This window comes from Stegodyphus dumicola, chromosome 5 (genome assembly GCF_044657685.1).
Source record: "Stegodyphus dumicola isolate Sdum_Otavi_A_Nest chromosome 5, ASM4465768v1".
Classification (NCBI taxonomy): Eukaryota; Metazoa; Arthropoda; class Arachnida; order Araneae; family Eresidae; genus Stegodyphus; species Stegodyphus dumicola.
The window spans coordinates 154,009,096-154,036,841 of record NC_140772.1 but is presented as its reverse complement, the minus strand read 5'-3'; the positions used below and the strand labels follow the sequence as shown (position 1 = coordinate 154,036,841).

Genomic DNA, 27,746 nt, shown 5'->3' with positions numbered 1-27,746 from the left:
AGTTTAATTTGAATGAAATATTTTCACAAGTTTTCGTTAATTACATTAGGGAAAAAACTTAAGGTAATTTGATTTTATTCGATTAAGATAAAAAAATTAAGATCAAAGTTTATTGTATTATTAATATTTAAATTATGCATTATTTCTTTTCTATTTATAGAGCTTCTTCCTAAAATACTTTCTTAAATATGACATGATATTTTGGCTTCTGAGGCATATTTTAAATCGAAAAATATAAGTCAATTTATAATTAATGCTCTATTCGGTTCATTTTAAATTACAGAATTATTAGAAATTAGCAAAATACTTTAAATAGTACTTAACTTTCTATGAACATTTCTGAAAGGGAATAAAATAAGGATTTTATTTTTAATTAACCTAAATAAGTAAAACGTGTAAGCCCAAAGTGATTATTTTTCAGATATATAAAATTAAAACGATGGGGTTAAAATGAGCAGCAGTAAAGCCTCTCCTCTACAAAATTTTAAAAGGTACATGTTACAATAATATATGGATGTGAAAAAAATTTATTTTATTCAAAACATTTGGAACATAAAATAAAAGTACGAATACTCTATCAAGGGTATCGAAAGACGTATACAATTTTAGATGTACCGTAAGGTATTTTTCATTCTTTAAGCATAACATTTTTGTTAAAATCTATATTTTTGTAGTTCCAACAACTTAGAATTTTATAAAACAAATTCATAATCAAAATCGCTGTTGTTAGTTATCGAAAAATAGCCAAGATGTGATTTTTGTGTAAATGTCACTAAACTATACAAATCCATCACACTATGGATGTTTCTTTCATGCGAAAGTGTCCCTTTTTCGATTTGTATGGAACTGTCATATGTTGAAATACTATCAGAACACTGTCAAGCGAGCTTCTGAATATAAACAATGAAAACCCAATCTGGTGACCGAAGCTTCGAAGCAGTGCTTCACTTCTAGTGCCGGTTGGCCACTCCTTCCTTTCCTACCTCCATGTATTATACGTTGACGCATGCGCGTAATACCTTTACGCATGCGTATATGCGTGTACGCATGCGCGTTTAATGTATAACGGAAGATATAAGCTAAGCTAAAACTATCTAATTATCTATTTTAGTTAATGTTGCAGATTGCGTTGTTCCTTAATCTTCGAATTTTTTTAAGACTGTTAGAGCAATTTTATAAAAGTAAGTTGGAACTTTCGATTATGTCAAATAGAATTTTCGATGCTGGGGCTGCAAAAGAATCTGCAAAGGGAAAGCATGTTTCGATGTTCATCAAACAAAAAGTTTAAATTAAACAAAAACAAACAAAAAGTTTAAATTGTTTTAACAAAAAGTTTAAATCGCTGCAAAAAATGGATAAAGACTGCTTTGTTTCTCTAACCATTCCGAAATCTGTTTATCAATTTCATGCTGCTGCTCTGCAGGGGGGGGACGTCGTGGTGCGCAATGAAACAGGAAGTTGATCTGTCAGCACTATCCTTATCTTCAGGGCAGATGTTTTTACTTTATTCGGCTTGTAATTCCTTACTAAATATAGTATTTCATCTCGATGTACTCCGTCTTTGATATGATTTAAATCAAATTCCTCGTCATTATAAATATCGCGAATACACATCAAATAGTTTTCTGGTTGCAATTTTCTAATCTCGACTATGCGTAATGTATGATTTACGCATGCGCGCATTGAAAGAAATGTTTAATAAAGTAAACAAATAAATACTGACCTTTTTTTTTTTTTTTTTTTTTTTTTTTTTTTTTTTTTTTTTTTGTAAATTTTAATACTCTTTAGATCATAATTGCTCTTTATTTCAAAAATTACGGTTTCATATTTTTAATTTTATAATTTCTGCATGCCATCTTACCAGATTTAAACTGATGATCTATAATCCTGAAAAATCGATAATCCGTAATCGCCCCGAAGTCCCGACGAGTCCGGATTAAAGACTTTTGACTGTACTTACTTTCTTCAAGTTATTCACAATTATTGCTTCATCAATCAGAGCCCATGCACGCAAAACCCATGAGCAAATCAATCAGTAAAACGAAAATAACCATTATGTGGATAAATCCATTTTATGAATGCCTTGAGGGAAAAGAAAATAACTTGAATACTTTAAAGTTTTCAGAACTTTGTGCTAAAAGTACAGGGAAAAATATGCTAAGATATTAATTATGTCATTCTAGAGTAGTGCCTCTCTCACACTTTTAGTTTTCTGATCATTAATAATAATAATAATAAAATTCTCAATATCTCCCCACCGGGAAGAAGCCGTACCTGTATTTTTAAAAAAGTAAGTAAAAGTAAAACAGTAACCAACTTCTTTTGGATTGCTTTTAATATAAATAAAATTAACAATAAATATACAGTCATATTTAATTAATTTACATAAAGGACAGTACTATGAACTAAACTAATAACAACATAAGTTTAACAGGAAGCAGCAGCCTGATAAGCTTCTAACCCAGCGGTTCTCAACCTTTCCACTAATGTGTACCATCTAAACAAAAATTGAAAACCTTTAGTACCACCCCTAAATTTTACAATGATTTTTTTTTCAATTTCTGAATAGAAATATTAAATAATAATAATAACAATAATAATAAAATCTGAATGCTTTCTGATTTTACATTATGCCCAAAGAGACGCCTTTTTTAGCCTTTTGTGTGTAACTTTTATTTATTAAATATGTTCTTTGCACTTAAATCATAAAATTCAATTCAACAGCAATATCGCAAATTAATTTTAAAATGAGCATATCTCTAGAATTTCCTAGCCACAGTCTTGCACGCTGGAGATAAAAAAACTTGTTGTTTTTTTTTTTCTGTACAGTTTTGCCATTGCTCACTTTGAAATCGTTGAGTTTGTTAATAAAAAATTCATTGTAAATTTAGTTTCAGGTGCGACTTTATCAGAGAATCTCCAGAATGTTTTCTTGTTAAAGCCTGAGCTCCGTCACTGCATACGGCAATGCACTTATTCGAAGGACATTCTCAGACATAAAAATTGTCACTTATTTTGAAAATTTCACTTGCAGTCGCTCTATCATGAAGAGATTCACAAAATAAATACTCTACAACAATTCATTTATCTTCTTCGAAGCATATGTAAACTAATAATTGAACAAAGTTTGTTATATGCAATCCAAAATACTCACTGTGTTTTATTTTTTGAATAAGTATCTTTTACGGAATTTGTCATTTCATAAATTCGCCGACTTACTGTATCATTTGATGATGGAACATTATTAAGTTCATTAGCCTCTTTTTCGTTGAATAATGTTAAAATGATATCTTTAGCTGCTGGTAATATAAAGTTTTCTCCAATAGTATGAGCCTGCCTAGTCTTAGCAATTCTTAGGCTTACCACGTAACTAGCTTCCAAAGCTTTTTCACTTGAAGTAACAAAAACCTTTCATAACTTGTCTACCATTTTGAACTCTGATAATTTCTTCTTAAAACAGACTTCAGATTTATCCTTTAAATTGGCATGCTTAGATTCAAGATATCCTTTAAGATGGTTTCATACTTTAATTGGATAATAGTTCACCGCCAACAACACATTGAGGTTGAGGGTCCATTTCATCTCCATTCCAAGGAAACCCAAATGATAAATACCTTTCATTATGTTTTCTAGAAACACTTTTCTTTTCTTTTCAATATTCTTAGTGCTAGTAGATTGTCCTGGATCCATAACCTTTGTATTGTCACTTTTCGCTTAGTCAATCCTAGCCATTTTTCCATTTTGAAAAATCTAGGTTTGTTTTATTATTTTTTGGCAAATATTTAAATGCACAATATATTACGAATTCTTCAAAAACAGAAGGCAATATTATTGTGTAGAAAAGTAAGGAATACAAAGCAACAAGAAGAAAAAAATTCCTACTGTTAGACACAGCAAACCGATGTAAAAAATGATTCTCATTGAAAATGGAGCGATTTTAGCCCGGACATGGCGACACATAAAGTTCTGACATGTTAATAAATTGATAAACGCTAAGAGAATTGATGAGATATAATTATCTTTTTTATAGGAACTTAATTTCATTTTCTATTTAAGACAGCATCCATTTCTTTCGCACCTTTTAAATCATCATTTACGGCAAATTTTGTTATGTCTACGGCTAAAAGAATATTTGTGAAATGTACAACATGGAAGAACTACAAATTCTGCTATATGGAGACAGATCTTTTGCCTCTTGCTAAAATCTATAAGCGGCTACTGACCTTGAATAAAGCTCAGATCACATATTGTTGGAGAAAAACCTCAATCAGGATGTTTGGGTTTTACTTTTTGAATTTGATAGTTAAAAATACTTTGCTTCTTTGCATACCACCGGTTGAGAACCTCTGTTCTAACCAGTTTGCTAATATTTAACTCCATTTTTACTTCCTTGTACGAAGTAAAAAGGAAGTATTGTAATCGCAAAAAGTTTCAGGCATCATATTTCAATGCAAATATTCATTTTCACGGCTATCGAATGCAATTTAATGATGTTTTTGCATGACATCTGTACATAAGGACAGGACAAAGGACTCTTTTCCCCCCAAAAAAAATTTAAAAGTACTTCAAAATGAATTCTGAAGATAATTTTTCGTGGCATCGTACGTGTGTATATCTTGCATAACTCAAAAACGAGAAGCCTCAGAGCATTGAAATTTTGTATATAGGACTGCTATAACATGTAGATGTGCACCTCGTATTTTGGTTGCAATCGGCTGCACCAAAAGTATATAAAAATATATATGTTACTCGGCTCAGTGAACTCAATTTCTTTATTCTTACATGCTTGTAAATTATGCATTTTTTTGCACAATTATTGATTTAAAATGATTGAATTATGTTGTTCTTATCTTCCGGTTAAGGTTTTTATGCCTTTAGTAAATATGTATGCAATATTTTTAGAATCATTAACAATTTAAAAGTTGTTTAAGTGTCGCTAAACCAAATAACTTTTTCCATGGCGGCCATTGCTTGTTTACATTTGAAACAACAGAATAGTAGATTTGTTGCTAATCTAGAGAAAGTAAACTTTGCAATAACAAAGATAACACCTTCTTTTATTATTGCAAATTAAATCTCGCTTAATCCATTCTGGAATTTATTTGAGGAAATAAGTGTTTAAGATTTACTTCATAATTTTCAATACAGACATCATGAGTTTTAATGTATTTTTGCCTTGTTGCGAAGTGATAACTGAATTAATTAAATGAGAAAGACTGAACCGTCTGTGGAAAACTGTTTGTTGTTGTTGCTCTTTGCTTAATTTCTTTTATACATCATTTTAGATTTATTATAGTATTTGAATAAAACATGCGTTAATGATTAGATAAGAACATGACGCAAATTCTTAAGATGTTATAAATTTTGTGCATTCTGAGTTAAATGAATGAAATGTAATGCAGGCAAATTCTTAAAATGTTATAAATTTTGTGCATTCTGAGTTAAATGAATGAAATGTAAGTGAATCTAGCGCCAGAGTGTCGCTATGTTAAACAAATATAGTGAATTTTAACCCGCGAGCACGCGCGCTAAAATTACGAACACAAGAAGGTGCGCTGGGTAGGTCATACCCGAAAGCAATTAACATGTTTTAAATTATATTAATAATATAAATATGAGTATAAATGTGGATTAACATAAAAAACAATGAACTTTAGAATATTTTAAAGAATATAATAAATGAATTTTGCACATCTTGGGCAGACTAAACACATATGCTCCATACAAATACTGATACATACTATTACATTTCTCGCACAGAAACCATGTCTTTCTGTCCTTGTTTTTAGGGCCCTTAGCGACCCTTCTGTTTTTAATTTTTTTTAGATGGTGTTTCCATGTTGCAATCTTCTGAAATTATTTTTTCTTTTAGTTTCAAAGGGAGCATGATTTGCTGCCACCGTTGATTTGACTGAACTTCTACTTTCGAATAACTAGTATTTCCTAGAATTTTAAAGATAATGCTTTTAGAAGCAGTCCCAACATTTGTTCGGAATTTGTTTTTCTTCCATACCAAGCCATTTTTAACCAACATAATTTTCATCATGTCATTGATTTTAATTCACTATCTAATTCAGTGTCTGTATCACTGTCTATTGATGAATTATAAATGCTGATGTGTTTTTCATCTATTAATTCTTTCTCCTCTTCTCTAAACATTTTATCATCTGTTGAAATGGTTTCTAGCATATTTCTGAACCTTTTCCATTTCTTTATCGTAACTCAGATGCGGTGCCATGCTGACTAACTAAGAAAGTGGGGGTGAAAATCTGAGCTACCCGGCACACGTACTCGCGGGTTAGACAGTGCAATTATGCACTATCAACGAAGTAGATTTAATTCAATGCAATAAGTTTAAATGAAATGCAAGAAAAAATGGGTATAATTCAATATTCTGTACAAGAAAGTCATGTGGTGCACACATCAGATTTTTTTAAGAAAATTCTCAGAACTTTAAATCAATTAATTACCAGCAGCAGATATCTTTTTTTAATTATTAGAATTAATACAACAATGAACCAGCAATTCACTAAATAAGACAAAGGGAATGCTATGAGAAGTTCCTTTACAACATTCACAAACAAGGATAAAGTTCAGGTATCTACTTTTGCAGCCCCAAACAGTTGATATCCACCTTTAAATTTAAATTTTAGCTTCGCATTTGTTCTTAACTCAGTAAATTGTTCTAAATTTGGAGATCCTTCTGAAACTGCACAGGCAAATGGACTGTAAAGACAATCAGGTACATCTGTTTTTGAAATATCTTTTCTTGAAGTTCAATTTCAGAGTTTCCAAATACTGGCAACACTCAAGTACATCTTTGCCATTTTTTCTACAGTTGGAAAATTTGCAAAGCAACTAAATTCTTCTCATTCTAAATTTTTTTTATGAAGCTTTGCTATAAACTCAGAAATTACGTCTTTTTGTTTTTATTAAATGCAGGTCCTTGCCTTGGAAATAAAGGTATGATTAATTGAATTTATTAAACAAATCTGTCAGACTGTCAAACTGTATCAATTTCTGAATTCATCAAGCATGCTCTTAAAGCAGTAGCTCTATCTTCCAAAAAATTTAGCATTTAATTGAAAAGTTTGGAACAATGGTTCAAACAAGTATCCTTTGATAGCCAATGAACTTCTGGATGAAGAATGAACCAGATGATAGATTTCCTCATTTGCAATACAAAGCTCTCCAGATAATCTATCATTAAAGAATTAACGACAAGTTATCTGGAAAAATTTTAATAAACAATCAGAAAGATATCAAACCTTCAGTATACATGTAGGCTGAGTTTAAAATATATAGAGAAACAATGCTTTTTGAGTTAAACATTAACGTTTGGTATCTGTAGACCAACTTCTAAGAAAATGATGTGATAAGTCAATACAACAAACAAATATATCTTCTTACAGATTGCACATGCAGGAGAACAAATATATAACAAAATGAAACAAATTATCTAACCTTAGATATTTGGATCTAGATGTTAGGGTGCCTAAGTATAAGAAGTAACATGTTCCTTGATAGAATAAAAAATGCCTACAGATTTCACTCTTAATATTTCAAAGCATAAAAAATAACTACAAATTTACAAATAAAAGTAACAGCATTGCTCACATTGGAGACTGTTTTGAATTTAAGTTCAGTTCATAGATCATTTCAGTTAGTATTTTATCAAGTTAGTGTGCAAATCACTTTAGTTTGTAATTCAAAGTAAGTGGATGAGACATTAGACATCAGCTGTGAACGACATATTTCTGGAAAGGCAGGCAGAGGTAAGACCTAAATACTGCAATATAAACACTATCCTTTTCACTGCCCACTGTTACAAAATACCCCCTTCCAATTTGCCTGGAGCTTCAGTTATGCCCTTAGACTTTTACACCTATGGAGGGCAGTGCCATTCACTTTGAACTCTAGTGGATGCGCACCTTGTTACGAAGATAACCATTACAGCATTTCATACGCATCACAATGTTAATGATTAGCACTCACAGTTTAATATTACTAGTTACAAAATGATCAGCTTTTAGTACGAAATTTCTTTGCAGTTAACCACTTATATGCACTAAATAAAATGGTAAAAATATTATTAGCTTCAAATTCTTTATGTTCTTTTCATGAAAACAGCAGAATTTAAAAGGCATATCATCGAATTATAATTCTCTTTCTAATCTCAAAAGACACAATTATGACAACAGGAATGTAGATATTATTAATACCATGATTTAACACCTAATTGCTAAAGCAAAATAAAATCAAAGAGTAAGACTGTATTATGATTCTACACATAATGACACATTCAGACTTTTTTGGGGGTTATTATAGTGAATTTAATTAAATTAGTTTGTTAAAATGAATTAATTTACCTGAAAACGAAAGAAAAATATTACATCGAAAAATTTAATATCTTATTATGGATTACAGCAAATTTTATTATACATGCTTATCAGCTCTATGAATGCTTATCAAATAATTTAGCAGCTGAAACTGAACATAAAATTCAAGAAAACTTTATTTTAAACTTTATGCATGAAGACTCCAGACTAAATACATGCAATATATTTATGACATAATATTTTAATTTGTAAATAGTAACATATGTTTGCAAATTTCTATCTATAAAGTAAAACATTAAAAACAATGACTGAAAATACTCTATAAAACTGGGATTCATATAAACGCCATTTACACAGAACATGGAGGTAACAGATTAGAAGAAAAATGCAACATAATGAATTAAGCAAAAAATAAATAAATAAATAAATAAATAAATAACGGCTTTCTGCAAAATATAAATAAGGGACATATATATTCCAAAGATAGTTACTTTGGGGAGCTAACATACTAGTAGAGTGATTCTATTTATAATAACTAGTTTTGGTTGCATTTACGTTACGTAATATGTAAACTGCTATTGAACTAAAAACAATATTATAACTATACAAGAAACTCTATTAACAATATAATAATAAAAATTGACATTTACTACTGAATACACAGAATAGCTATTTAAAGATAAGTTATTGTCCTTATTAAGTGAGGATACTGCTAGCAACAAGTCTCTCTCTAGTCTAGTTGAGAGTCTTAGAATGTTCTGGGCACTTGCTACGACAGGAACATTTTGAAGAGTTAATTATTCATGCCCTTTTTATTTTTCAGTTGTTTTTTACGTCATCTGATTCATCATAATCAAAGATGATATTAGAAAAGCCGCACGATCATTAGTCCATCAGCCCCCTGAAATTAAGAGACAGATAAAGTGCATATCGCTAAAATAACACTGGTCATGAAGTTTTGAATCTTGCAATGTTAAGTGGTGCCATTACTGTATAAGGTTTTATTCCTTCAATGTTTGAGCATGTAATCTCACACCTTACAACAGCTTGAAGATTGTGAGGAGAACATACATATAAATTTCTTACCTCTGTGTGATCTGCCACACCTTACAAAGTAGAAAGGAGTTCAAAACCTAATCCAATTATGTGTTGACATCTGCAACAACTAGTGGGAGTATTGTAAAATAAAATATTTAAACCCATCCAATATTCAACTTGGAACACACCATTAGAAATAAAATTGAAAAACACAGTGACTAATTGCATAAAAATATACAAAAACAATGTATACTAAAATTGGAAACAGTAAAAATGTAGCTTATTTATATCTTTCACCACATTGTTGCCAGGGGGGTTGAGCAAAAAAAAGAAGTTAATGAACCAGCTTGCTTTTGAAATGATAATGACACAAACTGTAAATTAGAATTTAATACTTCAATAAACCATAGAAAATTAAACATAGAAATTCAAGGAAGGATATCCTGAGGTCAGATCACTTTAAGGGTTACCCACCCCACTTCACCTACCACTAACCTCAGAAAGGATTTTAATATTGCCCAGTATTTTGAGTGCCTTGTTACCACAGACACTATACACTCGCAAATATCCATACTTCTCTGGAATTTCAACCTGAGCCCTTCCATACAACAGTCAACATCATTGATCACTGTGCACTGAAAATAACTATAAAATAAAGAATCAAGTCAAAATAAAAACAACAACATTCAAATCTTCTATGTATTATTGCTAACATTAACTTTTATGCAACATTCTTCTATATGTAAAAAAAAAAATTCCAATCAGAATGCATCACACATGTGCAAAGATGGTAAAAAAAATCTAATCAGAATGCATCACACATGTGCAAAGATGTCAAATCAGAATGTGTCACAAATGTGCAAAGATGTATACTATGTGCTGTCAAATACAAAAAAAAAAAAAAAAAAAAAAAAAAAAAAAAAAAATTATTATGAGAAATAAACATCCATCTGTTCTGATGGTTAGGCTTTTGGCTGTGGCTAGCAGACTGTAGTTTCTTTCCATAGAGCCGAGACTACTCCGAGTACTTTACCTATGGTCAGAAGTCATCTTGATCTATGTTCTATCACGAACCATTATCCCATCTGGGCAGTAGCACAGGAATGTGTCACAAGCATTTTTAGTGTACATATATTTGACATTTAAAAATTTTTCACAAATAACCAGGACAAGCTGGCAAACTGGCTGGGATCATACCTTCAAAACCTTCAAACTGGGACAATACTGGTCAAATGCGAGCATCTGGTAAGCTCATTTAAAGTGACAAACACAGAATTATACACACTTTTTTAAGCAGATATACCGGATGGCCATAATTAAACTGACAGTGCTCACAGTGTTCTGTAGCGTGATCTATTTGCGAGAATGACACCACATTTTGTAGGAAGATTAAACAAGACGGGGGGACGAAGGATTCCGCAAAAAAACAAATTAGTTCCAAAAGTCACCGCTAGGGGAATATTTGGCGCTGTGTAATATAAAATAGAGTGTTAACAAGTGCAAATTAATACAGAATAAAATTACCTTTTATTATGAACATTTTCTGATTTAGTTCAAGTGCAATATGGCAACACTTTTAAAAAAGTGTAAAATCTACATAAACATCGATAAAGTCTCATGATCTGCAATATCACGTATGCTGAGCAGAAGAAGAAGTTCTTTATTCAAATTTCACATTACATCCATTCGCACAGTGCCAGCTGCTTGGGTTTTAAAAGGCAATGTGTTACGTTTCGAATCAATCGGATTGAAAGTTTATGTGCAATGTCTCCTTCTTTAGTCGAGCGTGCGTTACTGATCAAATTCCTTTACCTCAACCAGTGCAACGCATCAGCCGCTCTTCGTGCTTTTAGAACGCACAAAAAAAAATGCATAAAGGTAACGGTCCTGTGTCAGTTAATGGGCTAAAAGCAATGGTTGCGACGTTTGAGAAAAGAGGTTCTCTGAAGGTTCAGTCAGGCAGAGGATGAAAACCTGTACCACAGGATACAATCGAAGCAGTTGCTACGGCGATTGTCGACAGAGGACCAGACAATATTGCTGCCACCTCTAGTGCTCATGGAGTAACTTGGAATATGGATATGCCTTATAGTACGGTATGGAAAATCTTACGAAAGATTATCAACTTTTATCCGTACAAGATCAGCCGTGTACACGAGCTACTGTACCCCGACCATGATAAGCGATTGACTTTTGCTCTCACCTTTCTTGCCAGAATGGAGGTGGATGATGATTGGCCGTGGAAAATCTTATGGTGAGACGAAACCCACTTTTACCTGAATGGAACTATGAATACCCAGAACTGCCGAATTTGGGATGACAAATCACCACATGCAGTCACAGCAATTTCCTTACATTCACCAAAGGTAACTGCTTGGTGTGTGTTCACAGCGGAATTTATCATAGGTCCATTCTTCTATGAGAACATTACCCCGACAGGACAGGAAACCTGTTCTGTTACCGGAGAGAAATATCGCCACATGTTGAACAGTTTTGTCATTCCGGCACTTCAGCAAAGACAATGCCTGGGGTAAATCATTTTCATGCAAGATGGAGCCCCTCCACACGTTGCTGTATGGGTGAAACAGATGCTACAACAGAAATTCACAACAGAAAGAGTCATTAGCCGCTACTTTCCAACTGCATGGCCACCTCGGTCGCCTGATCATACCCCATGCGACTTCTGGCTATAGGGTTACCTTAAGTCCAAGGTCTATCAAAGACTGGTCCAGGACCTGGCTACATTGAAGGATAACATATCACGGACTGTACGGGAGATTCCTGCAGACATGTTACTTTCTGCTGTTGTGCATACTGTGCACAGAATGCAATATGTGGTCCACAACAACGGCAGCCATATTGAACCTCATTTGAATGCAAAATAAAAGGTAATTTCCGTACTGATTTGCATTTGTTACCACTCTATTTTCTATTACACAGCACCAAATATTCCTCTAGCGGTGACTTTTGGAATTAATTTGTTTTTTCGCGGAATCCTTCGTCCCTTGTCTTGCTTAATCTTCCTCCAAAATGTGGCATCATTCTCACAAATAGATCACGCTACAGAACACTGTGAGCACTGTCAGTTTAATTATGGCCACCCGGTACTTATATTTTTCGAATTACTAACTAACTACAAAATATTTTTTATAACATTTCATCAAAACTTATAATTTTTTTATCATGGTTGCACAGCAGCATGAACATATAAAAGAATTGGTAGCTGCTATGGCACTCACAGACTTAGGTTTGTAGACCCCTGTTATACACATAAAATTTCACATTCAGTTCCACGTTTATGTCATTTCTCAATGTAGAAGATTTGTTCCATTCGCCTAATTGCGATATTTGCAACTGTTGCATCAATTTACTCGTTTCCTCCAAAGGCTAGTGTATGTAAGCACAGAAGGCTAGCTTTTCAATTTGTTACACACGCAAGTCCTGTCAGCTCTTGATATATCTGATTTTGGGCTCTATGTATATTGGAAGAAAAGGAGTCAAAGCACAAAGAGAGAGGTTCATTTTCGAACTATAATCAAGAAATACCACTCATTCACAACATTTTTAGAGAACTTTGAAATTCCACAGCTAAACCCATGCTTGGAGGGTTAGGATTATATTCTCATCCTAAATTCAAAAGGGCTGTGTTATTCTGTTAATATGCAAGTATAATTTTATGATTTAAGAATAGCATAACATTTTAGTAAAATTAACATTTTTTATTTTTAAATTTAACCTTAATTAGTGCAGCTCCAATTCACCATTCCATTCAAACCTGTACCAACCTGTAATGGTCATAAACAAGACGTTTACTTAATTTTCAATAAATGATTATTTGTGTTCTTAATGGTTTCAAAAAAGATTTTTAAGGCAAATGCAATTTTCATACAATTTTTTTTTAATACAGCAATTTTCATACTGTTCATATTTCAAAATAAATATGCACTAATTTTTAGCTTTTTTCTTTACCCATAAATATATCCTAAATTAATTTTATGAACAAATTTAACCAACTCGGAAGATATTCTGTGGTCGTAACCATTCTAACACAAAGATCATGTAATAAAGGCACCGCAATCACAAATCATTAATGGATTAAGCAAATTAACTTTTTATCTATTCTAATTTCAATGAATACTTACTTGACAAGGTTCCAACAAGCGTAAAGCATGTTCTGTAGCATCAACGCCAGCATTGGAAAGTTTCACAAGTTCACGAATAACTTGCGCTTCTACAAGACCAACCAATCTGGGTAGACACAGTCGATTGGCAAGTTCCAAAAGTTCTAGACAATTGGAGGGATTCACAGAATCATCAATTTCATCAGTATACAGGTACACTAAGAGTTGCTGGAAGCAGCACTTTGTCACACCAGGAAAATGCACCTAAAATTAATTGAAAAGAATTTCATACTTTTATTGTTTGCAGCAATGGATAAAGCAAAAAGGAGAATAATATTTTTATATTAAGTTCATTTCAAAACACCAAAAAAATTTACTGGTGTTTCGGCCATTTTTTTAAAAGAAATTATCCTTTTCTCCCCCCCCCCAATAACTACCACAGCAGCATTAGAACTTTCACAGTATATTTAAAGAGCAAGTCAATTGTTCTGTGGCAAAGTTATATGGTTTTGACTGCTTTACATGACATGATGAAGTAGCATATGTTACAAATGTTGTTAGATATATCTTTCAGTAGTCTCCATAATACTGGTACCTTCTGGAACTATTTCAGCTACATTGTAAAAGAATATGCTATTGACGCTACACTTAGAGTAAATATCTAATCATGTTGCTAAAACTTATCTTTCAACATAAAACTTGATACTCTTTGGGAAATTTTCAGCAAGTGCTGTAAAAGTAGACAATCCTCATGCTACATTTAGACTGAATATCTTTCTGGATTGTTGACATACATTTTGCAAGGTACAACATTACTCTTCACAGTATTACTCTAAGACACATTAATAAACTTACAACTTTTGCCGAACTTTCTCGAAAATCTCCACGAAACATGGCAGCCATCACATCACAACGAGCCATTAATATAGGCTTGTGTGCACAACAAAGGCCATCTTCAAGTTGAAAATAGACATCTAAAAATTAAAGGCATTACTGATGATTAGCATACAAAAATTAATATCAAGGAAATATAATAAAATTCAATAAAATAAAATAAATCTTTAATCCCAATTTTATATGTTTATAAAATGGGAAGTGTTATATATGTAACTGTAACTGTATCTATTATTATCTTTAATCGTAACTGTAATATAGAATAGTAGATGAGCAATGTAGAATAAACGATGTTTGTGTACATCTTGTAATCATCACTGAGCACATACCCAACACATATAAAATACAACACATGGCGCAGCCAGTCCTTGATTAAAAAAGAAAATCTTTTTTGAAGAACCATGCAGCCTCGGTAAAGGTATTCTAAACAAAAACATCATGGGAAGTTGTTTACAGTGAAATCGAAACTGATATCGCTGGTAAGTGCGTTGTTTATTTTTTTATTTTTATTGGAAGTGGCTAAAAATACGTATATATAAACTATTTAAAGTCCTAAATTAAATATGGATGGATTAAAGCCACCAAGTAATCTAAATTTTGACGGTAATTTAGGCGAAAATTGGAAGAAATGGAAACAAAAATTTCAAATTTATATGTTAGCGTCTGGTGGTATTACTAAATCACCTGAAATTAAAGTAGCTATTTTATTGCATATTATTGGTGAAGAAGCACTTGAAAAATTTAATACTTTTCATTTAAGTGAAGAAGATAAGAAGGATGTTGACAAAGTAATTGAAGCTTTCGAAAATTTTTGCATACCGAAAGCAAACGAAAGTGTTGATAGACATATATTTTTCTGTGGAACACAACATGTAGGTGAATCGTTTGATGATTTCTTAACCGATTTAAAGAAATTAAGTAGCAACTGTGGATTTGCAGAATTAAAAGATAGTTTAATAAGGGATAGAATAGTAAGTGGAATTCTAAATAAAAATCTCAAAGGTAGATTATTAAGGGAAGATCAGTTAACATTGGAGAAATGTATTAAAATGTGTAAAGCTTCTGAATTAGCAGAACTTCAGCTGAAAACTTTAACTGAAGAAAATAAAATAGAAGCTATCAAACGTAATAAATTTCGACCTTCAGAGAAAAAAAGTCAGCCTTGTAAGAAAGACTTTCATGTAAAACAAAAGCAACAAAGTACTAAATCTTCTTCAAACTATCAAGGAAATAAGTACAGTAATCCAAAGCCATGTAGAAAATGTGGAACTTTTCATAAGTTATACAACTGTCCTGCTTAAAATAAGATTTGCTTGTACTGTAAAAAGAAAAATCAGTTTTCTAAAATGTGCACTTATAAAAATGTTAATGTTGTACAGAATAATTTAGAGCATGAGTTACATAATAATGGTAATGAATATATTTTAGGGTCAGTAGAAGATATAAATCCATTTTCTAAAAATAAAACCGAATGGTTTGAAAAACTAAAAGTAAACATATCTAAATATTTATTTGTTAAGTTGGATACTGGAGCTCAGTGTAATGTGCTACCATTGCCTAAATTTAAACAATTAAATTTAAGAGAGAAATGTTTGACTAAATCAAAAGTCACTTTAAATAATTACAATGGTACTACGATTGATGTAGTTGGAAAATGTAAATTATTATGTGAAACATCGAAAGGGGACAAGGATGAAATAGAATTTCAAGTTGTAGCATCTGATAAAACCATTCCAGCTATTTTAGGTTTACCTACATTGCAAAAATTAAACCTAATACAAAGGATTTGTACAGTAAATCCTGATTCTAATGAAAAGTTACCAGAACTTTTAAAAGGATATCAAGATTTGTTTAAAGGAACTGGGAATTTAACTGGATATACATATCATATTAAATTAAAACCAGGAGCTGTTGGTAAAATAGAACCCTGTAGGAAAATTCCACTTAGCTTATTAAATCATTAAAAAAGGAATTAGCAAGAATGGGAAAAGATGGTATTATAAAGAAAGTTAACCAACCAACAGAATTCGCGAATTCATTAGTGGTAGTAAGGAAAAAGGATGGAAATTTAAGAGTGTGTTTAGATCCTCAGCACCTTAACCAAAATATACTGAGAGAACATTATCACATACCAACCTTTAAAGAAATTTCATCTCAAATGACAAATGCAAAGGTCTTTAGTATTTTAGATGCAAACAAAGCATTTTGGCAAATTAAACTGTCAGATTCAAGTTGTGAATTTACTACATTTAACACTCTGTTTGGTAGATATTGTTTTTTAAGGTTGCCATATGGACTGAGTTCATCACCAGAAGTTTTCCACAGAAGTTTTTCTGAAATTTTTAGTGATTTAGAAGGAGTTCAAATATATATAGATGACTTATTAGTCTGGGGTAAAGATAAAAAAGAACATTATTCAAGATTAAAGAAGTTGTTGGACAGAGCCAGAGAAAAGAATGTTAAATTTAATTTAAATAAATGTAAATTTGGGCTGAATGAAGTGAAATATATGGGACATATATTTTCTAAAGATTGTTTAAAACCAGATGAAGACAAAATTAAGGCTATTCTAGATATAAAACCACCAAAAAATGTGAAAGAATTAGAAACTTTCCTAGGAATGATTACATATGTTTCTAGATTTATACCTAATGTATCAGAATTGACATCATGTTTAAGAGATTAGTTGAAAAAACAAGTTATCTGGAACTGGAATGCAACACATGAAAAAGCATTTAGAAGACTAAAAGATGTCTTGGTAAATAAACCAGTTTTACAGTATTATGATATAAACATGCCAGTAGTTTTATCTGTAGATGCATCTCAAGAAGGACTAGGAGCAAGCAGTCTTACTGCAGAATAATTTACTAGTGGCATATGCATCTAAGGCGTTAACAGATACACAGAAGAATTATGCTCAAATTGAAAAGGAAACTTTAGCTATTGTATTTGCGTGTGAGAAATTTCACCAGTATATATTTGGAAAAAATATTACTGTGGAAAGTGATCATAAACCACTGGAATCAATTTTTAAAAAGCCATTAAATAAATGCCCTGTAAGACTACAAAGAATGCGTATAAGATTACAGCCATATCAGTTTGAGATAAAATATAAACCAGGAAAAGAACTTTTTATAGCGGATGCATTATCAAGATCATTCACTGATAAAGGATCTAATTTCTTTGAAGGAGAAATAGAAGCTCATGTTGGATTAATTGTAGAATGTATACCAATGTCTAATGGTAAAATGGAAGTTTTTCAACTGGAAACAGAAAAAGATGAAGAACTACAAGTTTTAAGAAATTAATTAAAACTGGATGGCCAGATGAAAAATGTATGGTTCCAGAACTGGCAAAACCATATTTTAACTTCAGAGAAGAACTATCAGAAGCAAATGGATTAATATTTAAAAATTCCTGTGTTGTTGTACCAAGAAGTTTACGAAAAGATATGTTAAGCAGAATTCATTATGGTCATTTAGGAGTAGTAAAATGCAAGATCAAAGCAAGAGAAATATTATATTGGCCAGGAATGTCCAAAGAAATTGAAGATTTGGTACTGAATTGTCAAACATGTTTAAGTTTACAGAAAGCTAATACTAAAGAACCAATGATATCTAAAGAAATACCTAATGGTCCATGGGAAGTATTGGGAACAGACCTCTTTTACTTTCAAGGAAGGGATTATCTAATAGTTATATATTATTTTAGCAAATATGTTGAAATTAGACATTTGGAAGATTTGTCAAGTGTAGCAGTGATAAAGCAATTGAAATCAATTTTTGCAAGACATGGTATTCCGAAAATAGTATATTCGGATAATGGTCCACAATATAATTGCAGGAAATATAAAGATTTTGCAAGAAGATGGAATTTTGAAACCAGAACTTCAAGTCCAAATTATCCACAGTCTAATGGAATGGTTGAAAGACATATTCAAACTGTCAAGCGAATGTTAGAAAAAGCTGTAGTTGACAACAAGGATCCATATTTAGTTTTACTGGAATATCGTAACTCTCCTATTTCAGATGAAATTAAGTCACCTTCAGAATTGATGTTTGGAAGAAAAGTAAATGGATTGATGCCTATAAAAGAGAATTTTGTCCAAGCTAAACGATATGAAGACCATAAACAACATTTACTGAAGAGACAAACCTTACAAAAAAGTTATTATGATAGGAATGCAAGACCATTAAAACCACTGAAAACAGGAGATCATGTTTACATAAAAGAGAAAGGGAAAAAACTAAATGAAAGAGGGAAAATTATAGAAGAAGCAGAAAGACCACGTTCATATAGGATTATAAGAACAGATGGAAGAATTGTAGAAAGGAACAGAAGAGACCTAAAAGGAACTAATCAGGAAGAGTTTGCAATACAAAACAACTATGAGAATGAAGTTATAGATGAACCCGAGATACATGAAAATAGTAGGAGCACTACAAATTTAGATGTGCCTGTAAGTCCTTCAAAATCTAACAGAAGTGTTGTGTCACCAAATAGTGAAAGAGGTATAGTATCATCAAATTTTTCAAATGGACATAACTACGTCACTTGATCTGGTAGGACTGTTAAGAAACCTTATTATTTAAAAGAATATGTTTAATTTTACTACTATTATTATTTTTTATAAAAAAGGGAGATGTTATATATGTAACTGTAACTGTATCTATTATTATCTTTAATCGTAACTGTAATATAGAATAGTAGATGAGCAATGTAGAATAAACGATGTTTGTGTACATCTTGTAATCATCACTGAGCACGTACCCAACACATATAAAATACAACACAGGAAGTATAAACCTGATATATCGGGCTTTAATGAAAGTTTTCCACCACCGCAAATATTCTCTGCACAAACAGTTCACGCTAGAATGTTTAATCATATTTTGAAACAAAGAGACTTGCTTTAGAACACTGTGCTGTGAAATTTGTAAAAGAAATATCGTTATCATTAAGGACAAGGTGTCTGAAATGGAAGCATTATGCTACCAGATTAGAACCATCATTTACTTTCAGTTCTGTTGCAAAAAGTCAGCTACAGAATGTCACCAAATCATGTATTCAGCTTTAGATACTAATGTTGTATCATATGACACTATGAAGCTTTGGTACCGAAAGTTCAAAAACAAGCACTATGACATTCAAGAAGCGTCTGGGCAGCAAGTGACAGTATAGTGGTTAGGGGAGCCTGACTGTGATACCGAAGGGCCCGGGTTCAAATCCTGGAGAAAGCATGGTTGTGAATTGTCTGTCCCTTCATATGAGGCAAAGGTAGCTCCCCTATTAGGTGCCTCCATAATAAAGAGAAAACCACATCTGGCCTTGGGAGTGACCGATGCCGGCATAGGCAAGTGCCCGCCATTGGGGAGGGGGGAAGAACATTCAAGAAGCAGAGCACTCTGGCTGGCCTACTGATGCTGGTAAGGCCTGCCTGCGAGAACTCGAGGAAGAAGATCAGTTTGAAACCACTAGAGAGCTTGCTAAGGAGTTTGACATTAGTGCTATGTCTATCAGTCATGCATAACACATCGCATAAACTTCATGTACAAGTTCAATCACTGCATAAGCTGACTCAAGCAGATACGGACAGACATATTTGAGTCTGTACTAATCTGCTTGAATATTAATGCAAGGATAAAATTCTGGACCGGATCATCACTTGTGATATAAAGTGGATTTATTTCAACAACACAAGCTGCAAAGTGGGTTGGTCTGTGCCCGTTGAGCTCGCTGGCAGCATTACAATATGCAATTTGACTAACAAAGCGATTATGTTTTGTATCTGGTGGGATTGCCGTGGTATTATCCACAAGGACTATCTCGAAAAAGGTAAAACCCTCAACAGTAAGGTGTACAGCAAGATGTTAGTCCGTATTGATGCTGCTATTAAGGAAAAATGTCGAACTGAGTTCCAGTGCATAAAAATAATGTTGCATCAAGATAATCCAAGATCACATGTGTCTGCATTCACCAGCTGAACACTGTACGGACTCGAATGGGATCTTTCGCCACACTCATATAGCCCCAATATCGCTTCTTTGGACTGCTACCCTTTTCATACCTGCAGCTACATCTTGCTGGTGCTAACTTACATTATACAAAGATCATTGGAAATGAGGTTGATTTCTTTTTGGACTTGTGGCCACCAAGTTTTTGGGTCAGAGGCTTTCAAAAACTACCAAAACGTTGGCAGAAAATCATAGATTTATGTGATGGTTATTCCCCGCACTAAAGGTACTGCTTTCATGTTTTTTTTTTCCCCGTCCCTAACTTTATTTAGAATGTTTTTTGGTGGAAAACTTTTGTTACAACCAGATATACCAGATATCCTAAATTATGCTTTTATACACTTTCAAAAGTACATAAAGCAGAAATTCTTTTACCTTTTTTTTAAATATATTACAGCAGCCTATAGAAATTTATATTCATGTTAAAAATATGGTTATGTGGAATATAAACTGATACTATATTAGTATATAAAACAGATACAACAAACACAGAATATAATAATAATGGTGGTGGTTACAGCAATTAGAAAAAATAAATATTGCGTAAGCATAGACTTTAGTTCAGCATCACTGAAACACCAGAGATCAGATATACAAATTATAGAAGACTAATTATTTTTAAAATTTGTGATTCCAAGACGCAATTTATTCTACAGCAAAAGAGAAACAATGGCTTCATCTTGACTGATCTAAAAAGGGACTAATTCTTTATGACAGAATTATGAATTTTTTTAATACATTCAGTAATCTTTCAGTTATATGCTTTTAAATCATATCACTCTTCTATTTATACAGTCAAAAGTCGTTTATTCGGACACCCATGAATGATCTATAATCCGGACCTCAAAGCTACAAACTTTCTGCGCATGGGTCGCATTGACGCTTGCGCATAAAACTTTTACGGCTGCGAATATGCGTGTGCGCATGCGCAAAATACGTTTACGCATGAGCGTTTAATGTATAACGGATGGTATAAGCTATGCTAAAATTATCTAATTCAGTTAATGTTGCAGATTGCGTTGTTCCTTAATCTTCGAATTGGATCAGGCTTATTATTTTCTGCAGACTGTTAGAGCAATTTTATAAAAGTAAGATTGAACTTTCGATTATGCCAAATAGAATTTCCGATATATATTTACTAATATGTAAAGAATATACAAAGCGAAAGTAAGTTTCGAAGTCCATTAAGCAAAAGTGGAATTGCTGCAAAAACTGACCTAACCATTCCGAAATCTGTTTATCAATTTCACGCTGCTCTGCGGGGAGCGGGGACGCCGCAGCACGCAATGAATTGGAAGTTGATCTGTCAGCACTATCCTTATCTTCAGTGCAGATGTTTTCATTTTATTTGGCTTATAATTCCTTACTAAATGTAGTATTTCATCTCGATGTATTCCGTCTTTGATATGATTTAAATCAAATTCCTCATCATTATAATTTGCTTCCGATAGTGAAGAAAGTGACACAGAGGTTATTGAAAACAAAAAAATTTCGATTGACAAATTAGTCGGTATTCTCGACGCAGCAATTATAGGACTTGAACAGCGGAACTTTGTAACTGAACAAGAAATTATGTCTGTTTATAGAATTAAAGAGAAAGTATTATCACATAAAACAAAGCAACTTAAACAACCTACATTGAAAGAAATGTTTAATAAAGTAAACAAATAAATATTAAGCTTTTTTTTTTTTTTTTTTTTTTTTTTTTGTAAATTTTGATACCCTTTAGATCACAATTGTTCTTTATTTCATAAAATACGGTTTCATATTTTTAATTTTATAATTTCTGCATGCCATCTTACCAGATTTAAACTTATGATCTACAATCCAGAAAAATTGATAATCTGGAATCGCCGAAGTCCCGACGAGTCCGGATTAATGACTTTTGACTTTTCCAGGTCTTGGAATAAGGAATAGGAAAATAAAGCTTAATACGTTCATTTAAATATCGCATTTTGAAGTTAAGTTCTGGGAAGAGAAAACACCATTGCAATCCAGGCTTAAAAATATGTGATTTATTGCAATAAATTTGCATAAAACAGATAAATGAAGATCAATTCAAACTGGAAATTCATTCGATATCTAAAAAGCACAACTTATTTAATACAAACTTAGAAGGAATTTAAAATAATGTATTGTTTATTATTTTATTTATTACCATTTTGTAAGCAATTTATTTAAAATATATTTAAATAAACATACACTAAAATTCATATTTAACATTTTCTGGTGGCTAGCAAAGCAATTGCTGTTAATAAACTGTCCAGTACACTATAATGGCCAGCATAATACAAGAACATAAATACTGTTAGGTCTAGTAGATGGTAGGCATTTTTGTTTTTGTTCCTCAATTTTGTTAATCTCCATAAATTTCCTTCTTTCTAGCTATAGCACCTTTTTTTTTAAATCAAGGTCCAAATGAAAATAGTAAGTGCATTAAATATTTAACAAAAAAGTGTTTATAATAATAGATAACATTTTCACTAGTGAGTACTCAATGTGCATAAGTGTAAATCCATAATTGTTTGTTTCTTGCCAGGTGAAATGCCCATATTAAATATTTAATGATGAAAAATTATTTATTTTAAAAGAATGAACATGCTACATTATTTAACAATGAGAAATGGTAACATTTTAAATGAAATAATTTTCATTAGCTGAAAAAAGGTAAACGTGCATGTGCAAAAATAAACCATTTTCTCATGAAGAAAAGTGTTAATTCCCCCTTTTTTTACCAAGGCCTTTATAAAACAGAAATACCGAAGTATATCACTAAATCTAGCTTGGGTATCAAAAGAAAAAATAAATTCCAAAAATATTTTAATTGCTAGAATTAGTCTCGAAAGCAATCATAAGAATAACTTTTTCATTAGAAAATGTTATATAAAAATGCAATATATAAAGGGGAAAATCTAAAATTCAGAATGGAAATCGATTTTACCATGGGATAAAATTACATTCAAAATTTTCTCTAATTTTTCATGAATGCAGTTCCCCCCCCCCATTTGAATGATGGATAACCAAGAACAACAGAAGAGAATGAATCAAATACAAATTTTAGCATTAATAAAGTAGAATAAAGTTGTATCTCTAAAATGTTCCATCGTTTCTCAAAATATCATCAAAGTTGATGAACAACAGAGGTAATGACAGTTGATATGATTTAGGACAATCTGATGGTTTAAAGTGATAAAAATGAAAGTGATACTTAAACAGTCCCAATTTTTACAGATGTACTGGTATCAAGTAAGAAATGAAATCTCCCAAAAATAAAACTTAAAAGTAGGCAAAATAAAAACCTTGTGTTGGGGTAGGTCTTCAGAATTTTCTTTTGCTCCTGATGAAGAGGAACTTGTACCCATTTACCCTTGAAATTTGAAAGAATTCCAATTAAAATCTGTGCGAAACACAAGGTAGTTTTTTTGCCTAATTTTTAAAAAAATGTACTGGAACATTTAGATATATTAAGATACTACATATTTTCAAATTGCTGATGAAACATTAAGAGTGCAGTGACATACTTAATGGAAAAGGAAGATTTTTACACATCCTAAACAAAAGCAAGTTAATAGTGATAACTTTTCAGAAGACGCAACTGGCATTTGCTCTCTTTCAAGCATGATAAATCAAATTAATAAAAAATTATGACTAAACTTCAATTAAAAATTATTCTCACTTTTATAACTATGCAGATGGTTGCAATATATTTTTAATTAATGCCCCTCTGCTTTATGTACTTATGTACTTTTTCTTGAAAGGTTCTTTCAATGTCATATTAAAAGATGACTATCAAACTTAGTTGTACAGCTCAGAAACTACTAAAAATAAAAATACAAGAAGCACTTTCTCAAAAACTGCAAATATTTTTGGAAGGTGTATATTTGAACATGAAATGACCCTATTAATGTGAATTTAAAAAATCAACACTTACTAAACACACAATAAACAAGTGACAAACAACATAAAAACAGAGAGATTTTCCCATCATTTTATAAAACCACAATATAATTACTGGTAGACCTCTTTTCTAATTTATTGCATAATTCTCTGATTATCCTATAAAAACTAAATATAAGGTGTGTTCGAAAAGTTCAGTGAATTTTACCATAAAAATAAGGAAACAAGCAAAATAGCTTTACTGGCCTTCAAAGTATTTGCCATTAGCAACAATACACTTTTCACATCGGGTGTACAATTGTTGGAAACTGTCTGCAAACACTTCTTTCGGTATGGCTCGAAGCACCGTTGTCCCACGTTGTTGGATCTCAGTAATGTAGGAAAAGTGTTGGCCTTTCAGAATTCCTTTGAGGCGGGGAAACAGGAAGAAGTCTGTGGGAGCCAGATCTGGAGAATATGGAGGGTGATCCAAAGCTGGAACCTGGTGCGTGTCGAGGAATTGGGTTACACGGATCTCAGTGTGCGGCCGGGTGTTGTCATGGAGCAGATTCCACTGTCCATTCCGGTACTGTGGCCGAATCTGGCGTATGCGTAGCAGCAGCCATTTCAAAACCCCCTCATAGTATTCCGCATTGACGGTTGTAGCCATGGGTATAAATTCACGATGGATCAAACCCTTACTGTCAAAAAAGAAGATAAAAAATGTCTTGATCCTGGATTGCGTCAAACGACTTTTTTTGGGAGGGGGTGACGACATTGAACACCATGCCATGGACTAGGTCTCCGGATCGTATTGATAGCACCACGACTTATCACCTGTAATTATTGTTTCCAAGAATTGCGGATTCCGGTCACACATGTCGATAAAATCTCCAGAGGTTTCCATCCGGTATTGCTTTTGCTCGTATGACAGCAAGTGCGGTACAAACCGGGCACATATCTTATGTTTATGCAAATGCTTGTGCACAATGGTGCTCACACTGTCTAGGCTTATCTGCAACTCACCAGCTATCATTCTTAAAGATAGTCGTCGATCTGCTGCAAGCATCCGTCGAACTCATTCCACATTGTCTGGAGTTGTGCTTGTTGTAGGGTGTCCTGACCGCGGCTTATCTTTGACATCCTCCTTTTCATCTGTAAAGCATTTAAACCACTCATAAACACACTTTTTACTCACTGCTTCCTGACCGTAAACTTTCACTAACATATTATGTGTCTCCGTCGCCGTTTTGCCTAACTTGAAGCAAAACTTTATGTTTATTCGTTGCTCCATGTCACACTGACAATCTTTCTCCCACTGACTGCGTTAAGCCGCTCATAGTGTGCGCTTCCTCTTATCTGTCGTAAAATGGCCTTTAGATGGCTCTAGATGGCATTTCTCTCACTGCGTCTGTGTGAGTGCAAGATCCTAACCGGCACAGTTTTTTAATTATGAGACCAATCACCGAACTTTTCAGACACACCCTGTAGATTGCATCAACTGGTAGACAAAAAGGAGACATATTTTTTAGTTACCATTATTTGGTAAAAGCATAAATAAAGCTAAAATTCTGAAAACCCTTAATTCATCATTCTGTAGCACAACATTTAATTACTGGTAAGTCTGTCAATAAATTTATTACATTTATGTTTCCAGAAAGTCTTATAAAACAATTGGAAGAAAGAAAAACAAATAAAAGCTAATGAATAAAGCTTAATTCCAATAATTCTCAACTAAAAATTTAATGGAGATCTTAAATTTTTAACTATGTCTATTTATTTACTCATAAATCTGAAGAGGAACAAACAATAAAAAGAAAAAAAAAAGTGGAGGAATATTGAAATGTATTTGTAGTTAATGAAAGACAGCAAGCAAAATTCTAGTTATTAAAAAAAAGAAAGAAAAATAATTTGCATATACACATAAATTAGATAAAAATTGGCACAGGGACAGTGAAAAATCAGGTAAATAAGAAAAACTTAAAAAAGAGAGAACTTAATTGCAAAATACTGAGGGTGTTTACACATTTTTAGAATGATTTTGATAAAAAATTAACGCATTAATGACTAACATTGCCTTTTCACAACATTAGTCAAAACATTTTTTCCTCCTTCTGTACAGTTTTCCCCCACCCCTCAACTTATTTTATATATTGTAGATAAAATATCATTGGTTTTGGGGGAAAAAATTGTTTCTCTCACATTATTTTTTTTATAAAAATAAATGATCATTTTGGTACGTTTTTGCAAAGTTTTCTCTTTTAATTTTGAATAGATCTAAGAGGGTGCAACCAATCAAATAATTTTAGGAAGACATGACTATCTTCCAAAAACATTAAAATGTATAAATACTGTCGAAAAGTAAGGTTATTAATTTGACTTCGTTTCCATAAATACGCATTTTTTAAAATGCTGCAAAAAAGTAACATCAAAGTAGTGTTTTTTATGAATCTACAGATTTTCATAGAGAGTGGTGTTTCTTTTACAGATTCCAGAAAACAACTGTTTGAAAAGAACAAATATCCTACACTCATTATAGTTTTTACAGTTGAATGAAGCATTATAATTTATGAAGGAGTTAGATCAACATGATGTTTTAGTCAGATGATGATGGTCCTGGTGAAATAGATTTAGTAGTAATTTTCCCAGAGCCAAACATTGTGGGCGGTAAGGAATGCATTGATAATAATGTTGTAGGTGATAATTTGCCAAAGCCGAAAGATGTATCAGTTGAGATCGAGATTTTACTCAAATTTGCAGCAGAAAATGAAACATTTTACACATAAAATATAAAACGAATTTTAGTGAAAGTTTAGAAAACAAAATCTGAGTATGCCACTAAAAGATAAGAATGGACAACACATAACATATGAAGATGAAATTATTGGAAGATGGCCTGAGCATATTGATTACATATATTTTAAGAAACTGTAAGAAAATAATGTTTCTTTGTATAGTCAGTAAGTTATTTTGAAGCAGAAGACATGAAAAATATGCAATGCCTCAATGGGACTCGATCTCTGGACCTCTCAAATATGTAACGAGTATGCTTTTAACTGCACCATAAGGTAAGATGATCAGATTTTGATGTTCAAAATTTGAGACAATATATATATAATTTTTTTAATAAATTATTTATTGTTATTGTGGTAAATGTGATATGTAGGTCAATATATATATACAGTACAAAGTCCGTAAACCGGACGTCCATTATCCAGAACAATCTATAATCCGGACCTCAAAGCCACAAAAACTTTTTTTTTTTATGCTTTACACGCATGTGCGTTTAGCACAAAAGAACAATGCAAGTTGTTAAACTTGCATTGAAAAAAAATGTTTAACAAAGTAAACAAATAAATATTATGCTTCTTTTTTTTTTTTTTTTTTTTTTTTTTTTTTTTGTAAATTTTGATACCCTTTAGATCATAATTGCTCTTTATTTCATAAACTACGGTTTCATATTT

General features: G+C 32.2%; 1 protein-coding gene across 12 annotated transcripts in view; it reads right to left on the bottom strand.

Annotated features, from left to right (window-relative positions):
- Positions 1–27,746, bottom strand: part of LOC118189353 (rho-related BTB domain-containing protein 1-like) — a 265,646-nt gene that overhangs the window by 21,822 nt on the left and 216,078 nt on the right. For 11 of the 12 annotated variants that reach the window (XM_085817263.1, XM_085817262.1, XM_085817266.1 and 8 more), the window contains 2 exons: positions 14,354–14,472; positions 13,520–13,762 (listed from right to left, as the gene is read on the bottom strand). In XM_085817263.1, coding sequence (XP_085673389.1) covers positions 13,520–13,762; positions 14,354–14,472 — 362 coding nt within the window. Of the gene's footprint in view, positions 1–552; positions 2,498–13,519; positions 13,763–14,353; positions 14,473–27,746 lie in introns of those variants that run through there. The other variant, XM_085817268.1, reaches the window with a different exon arrangement.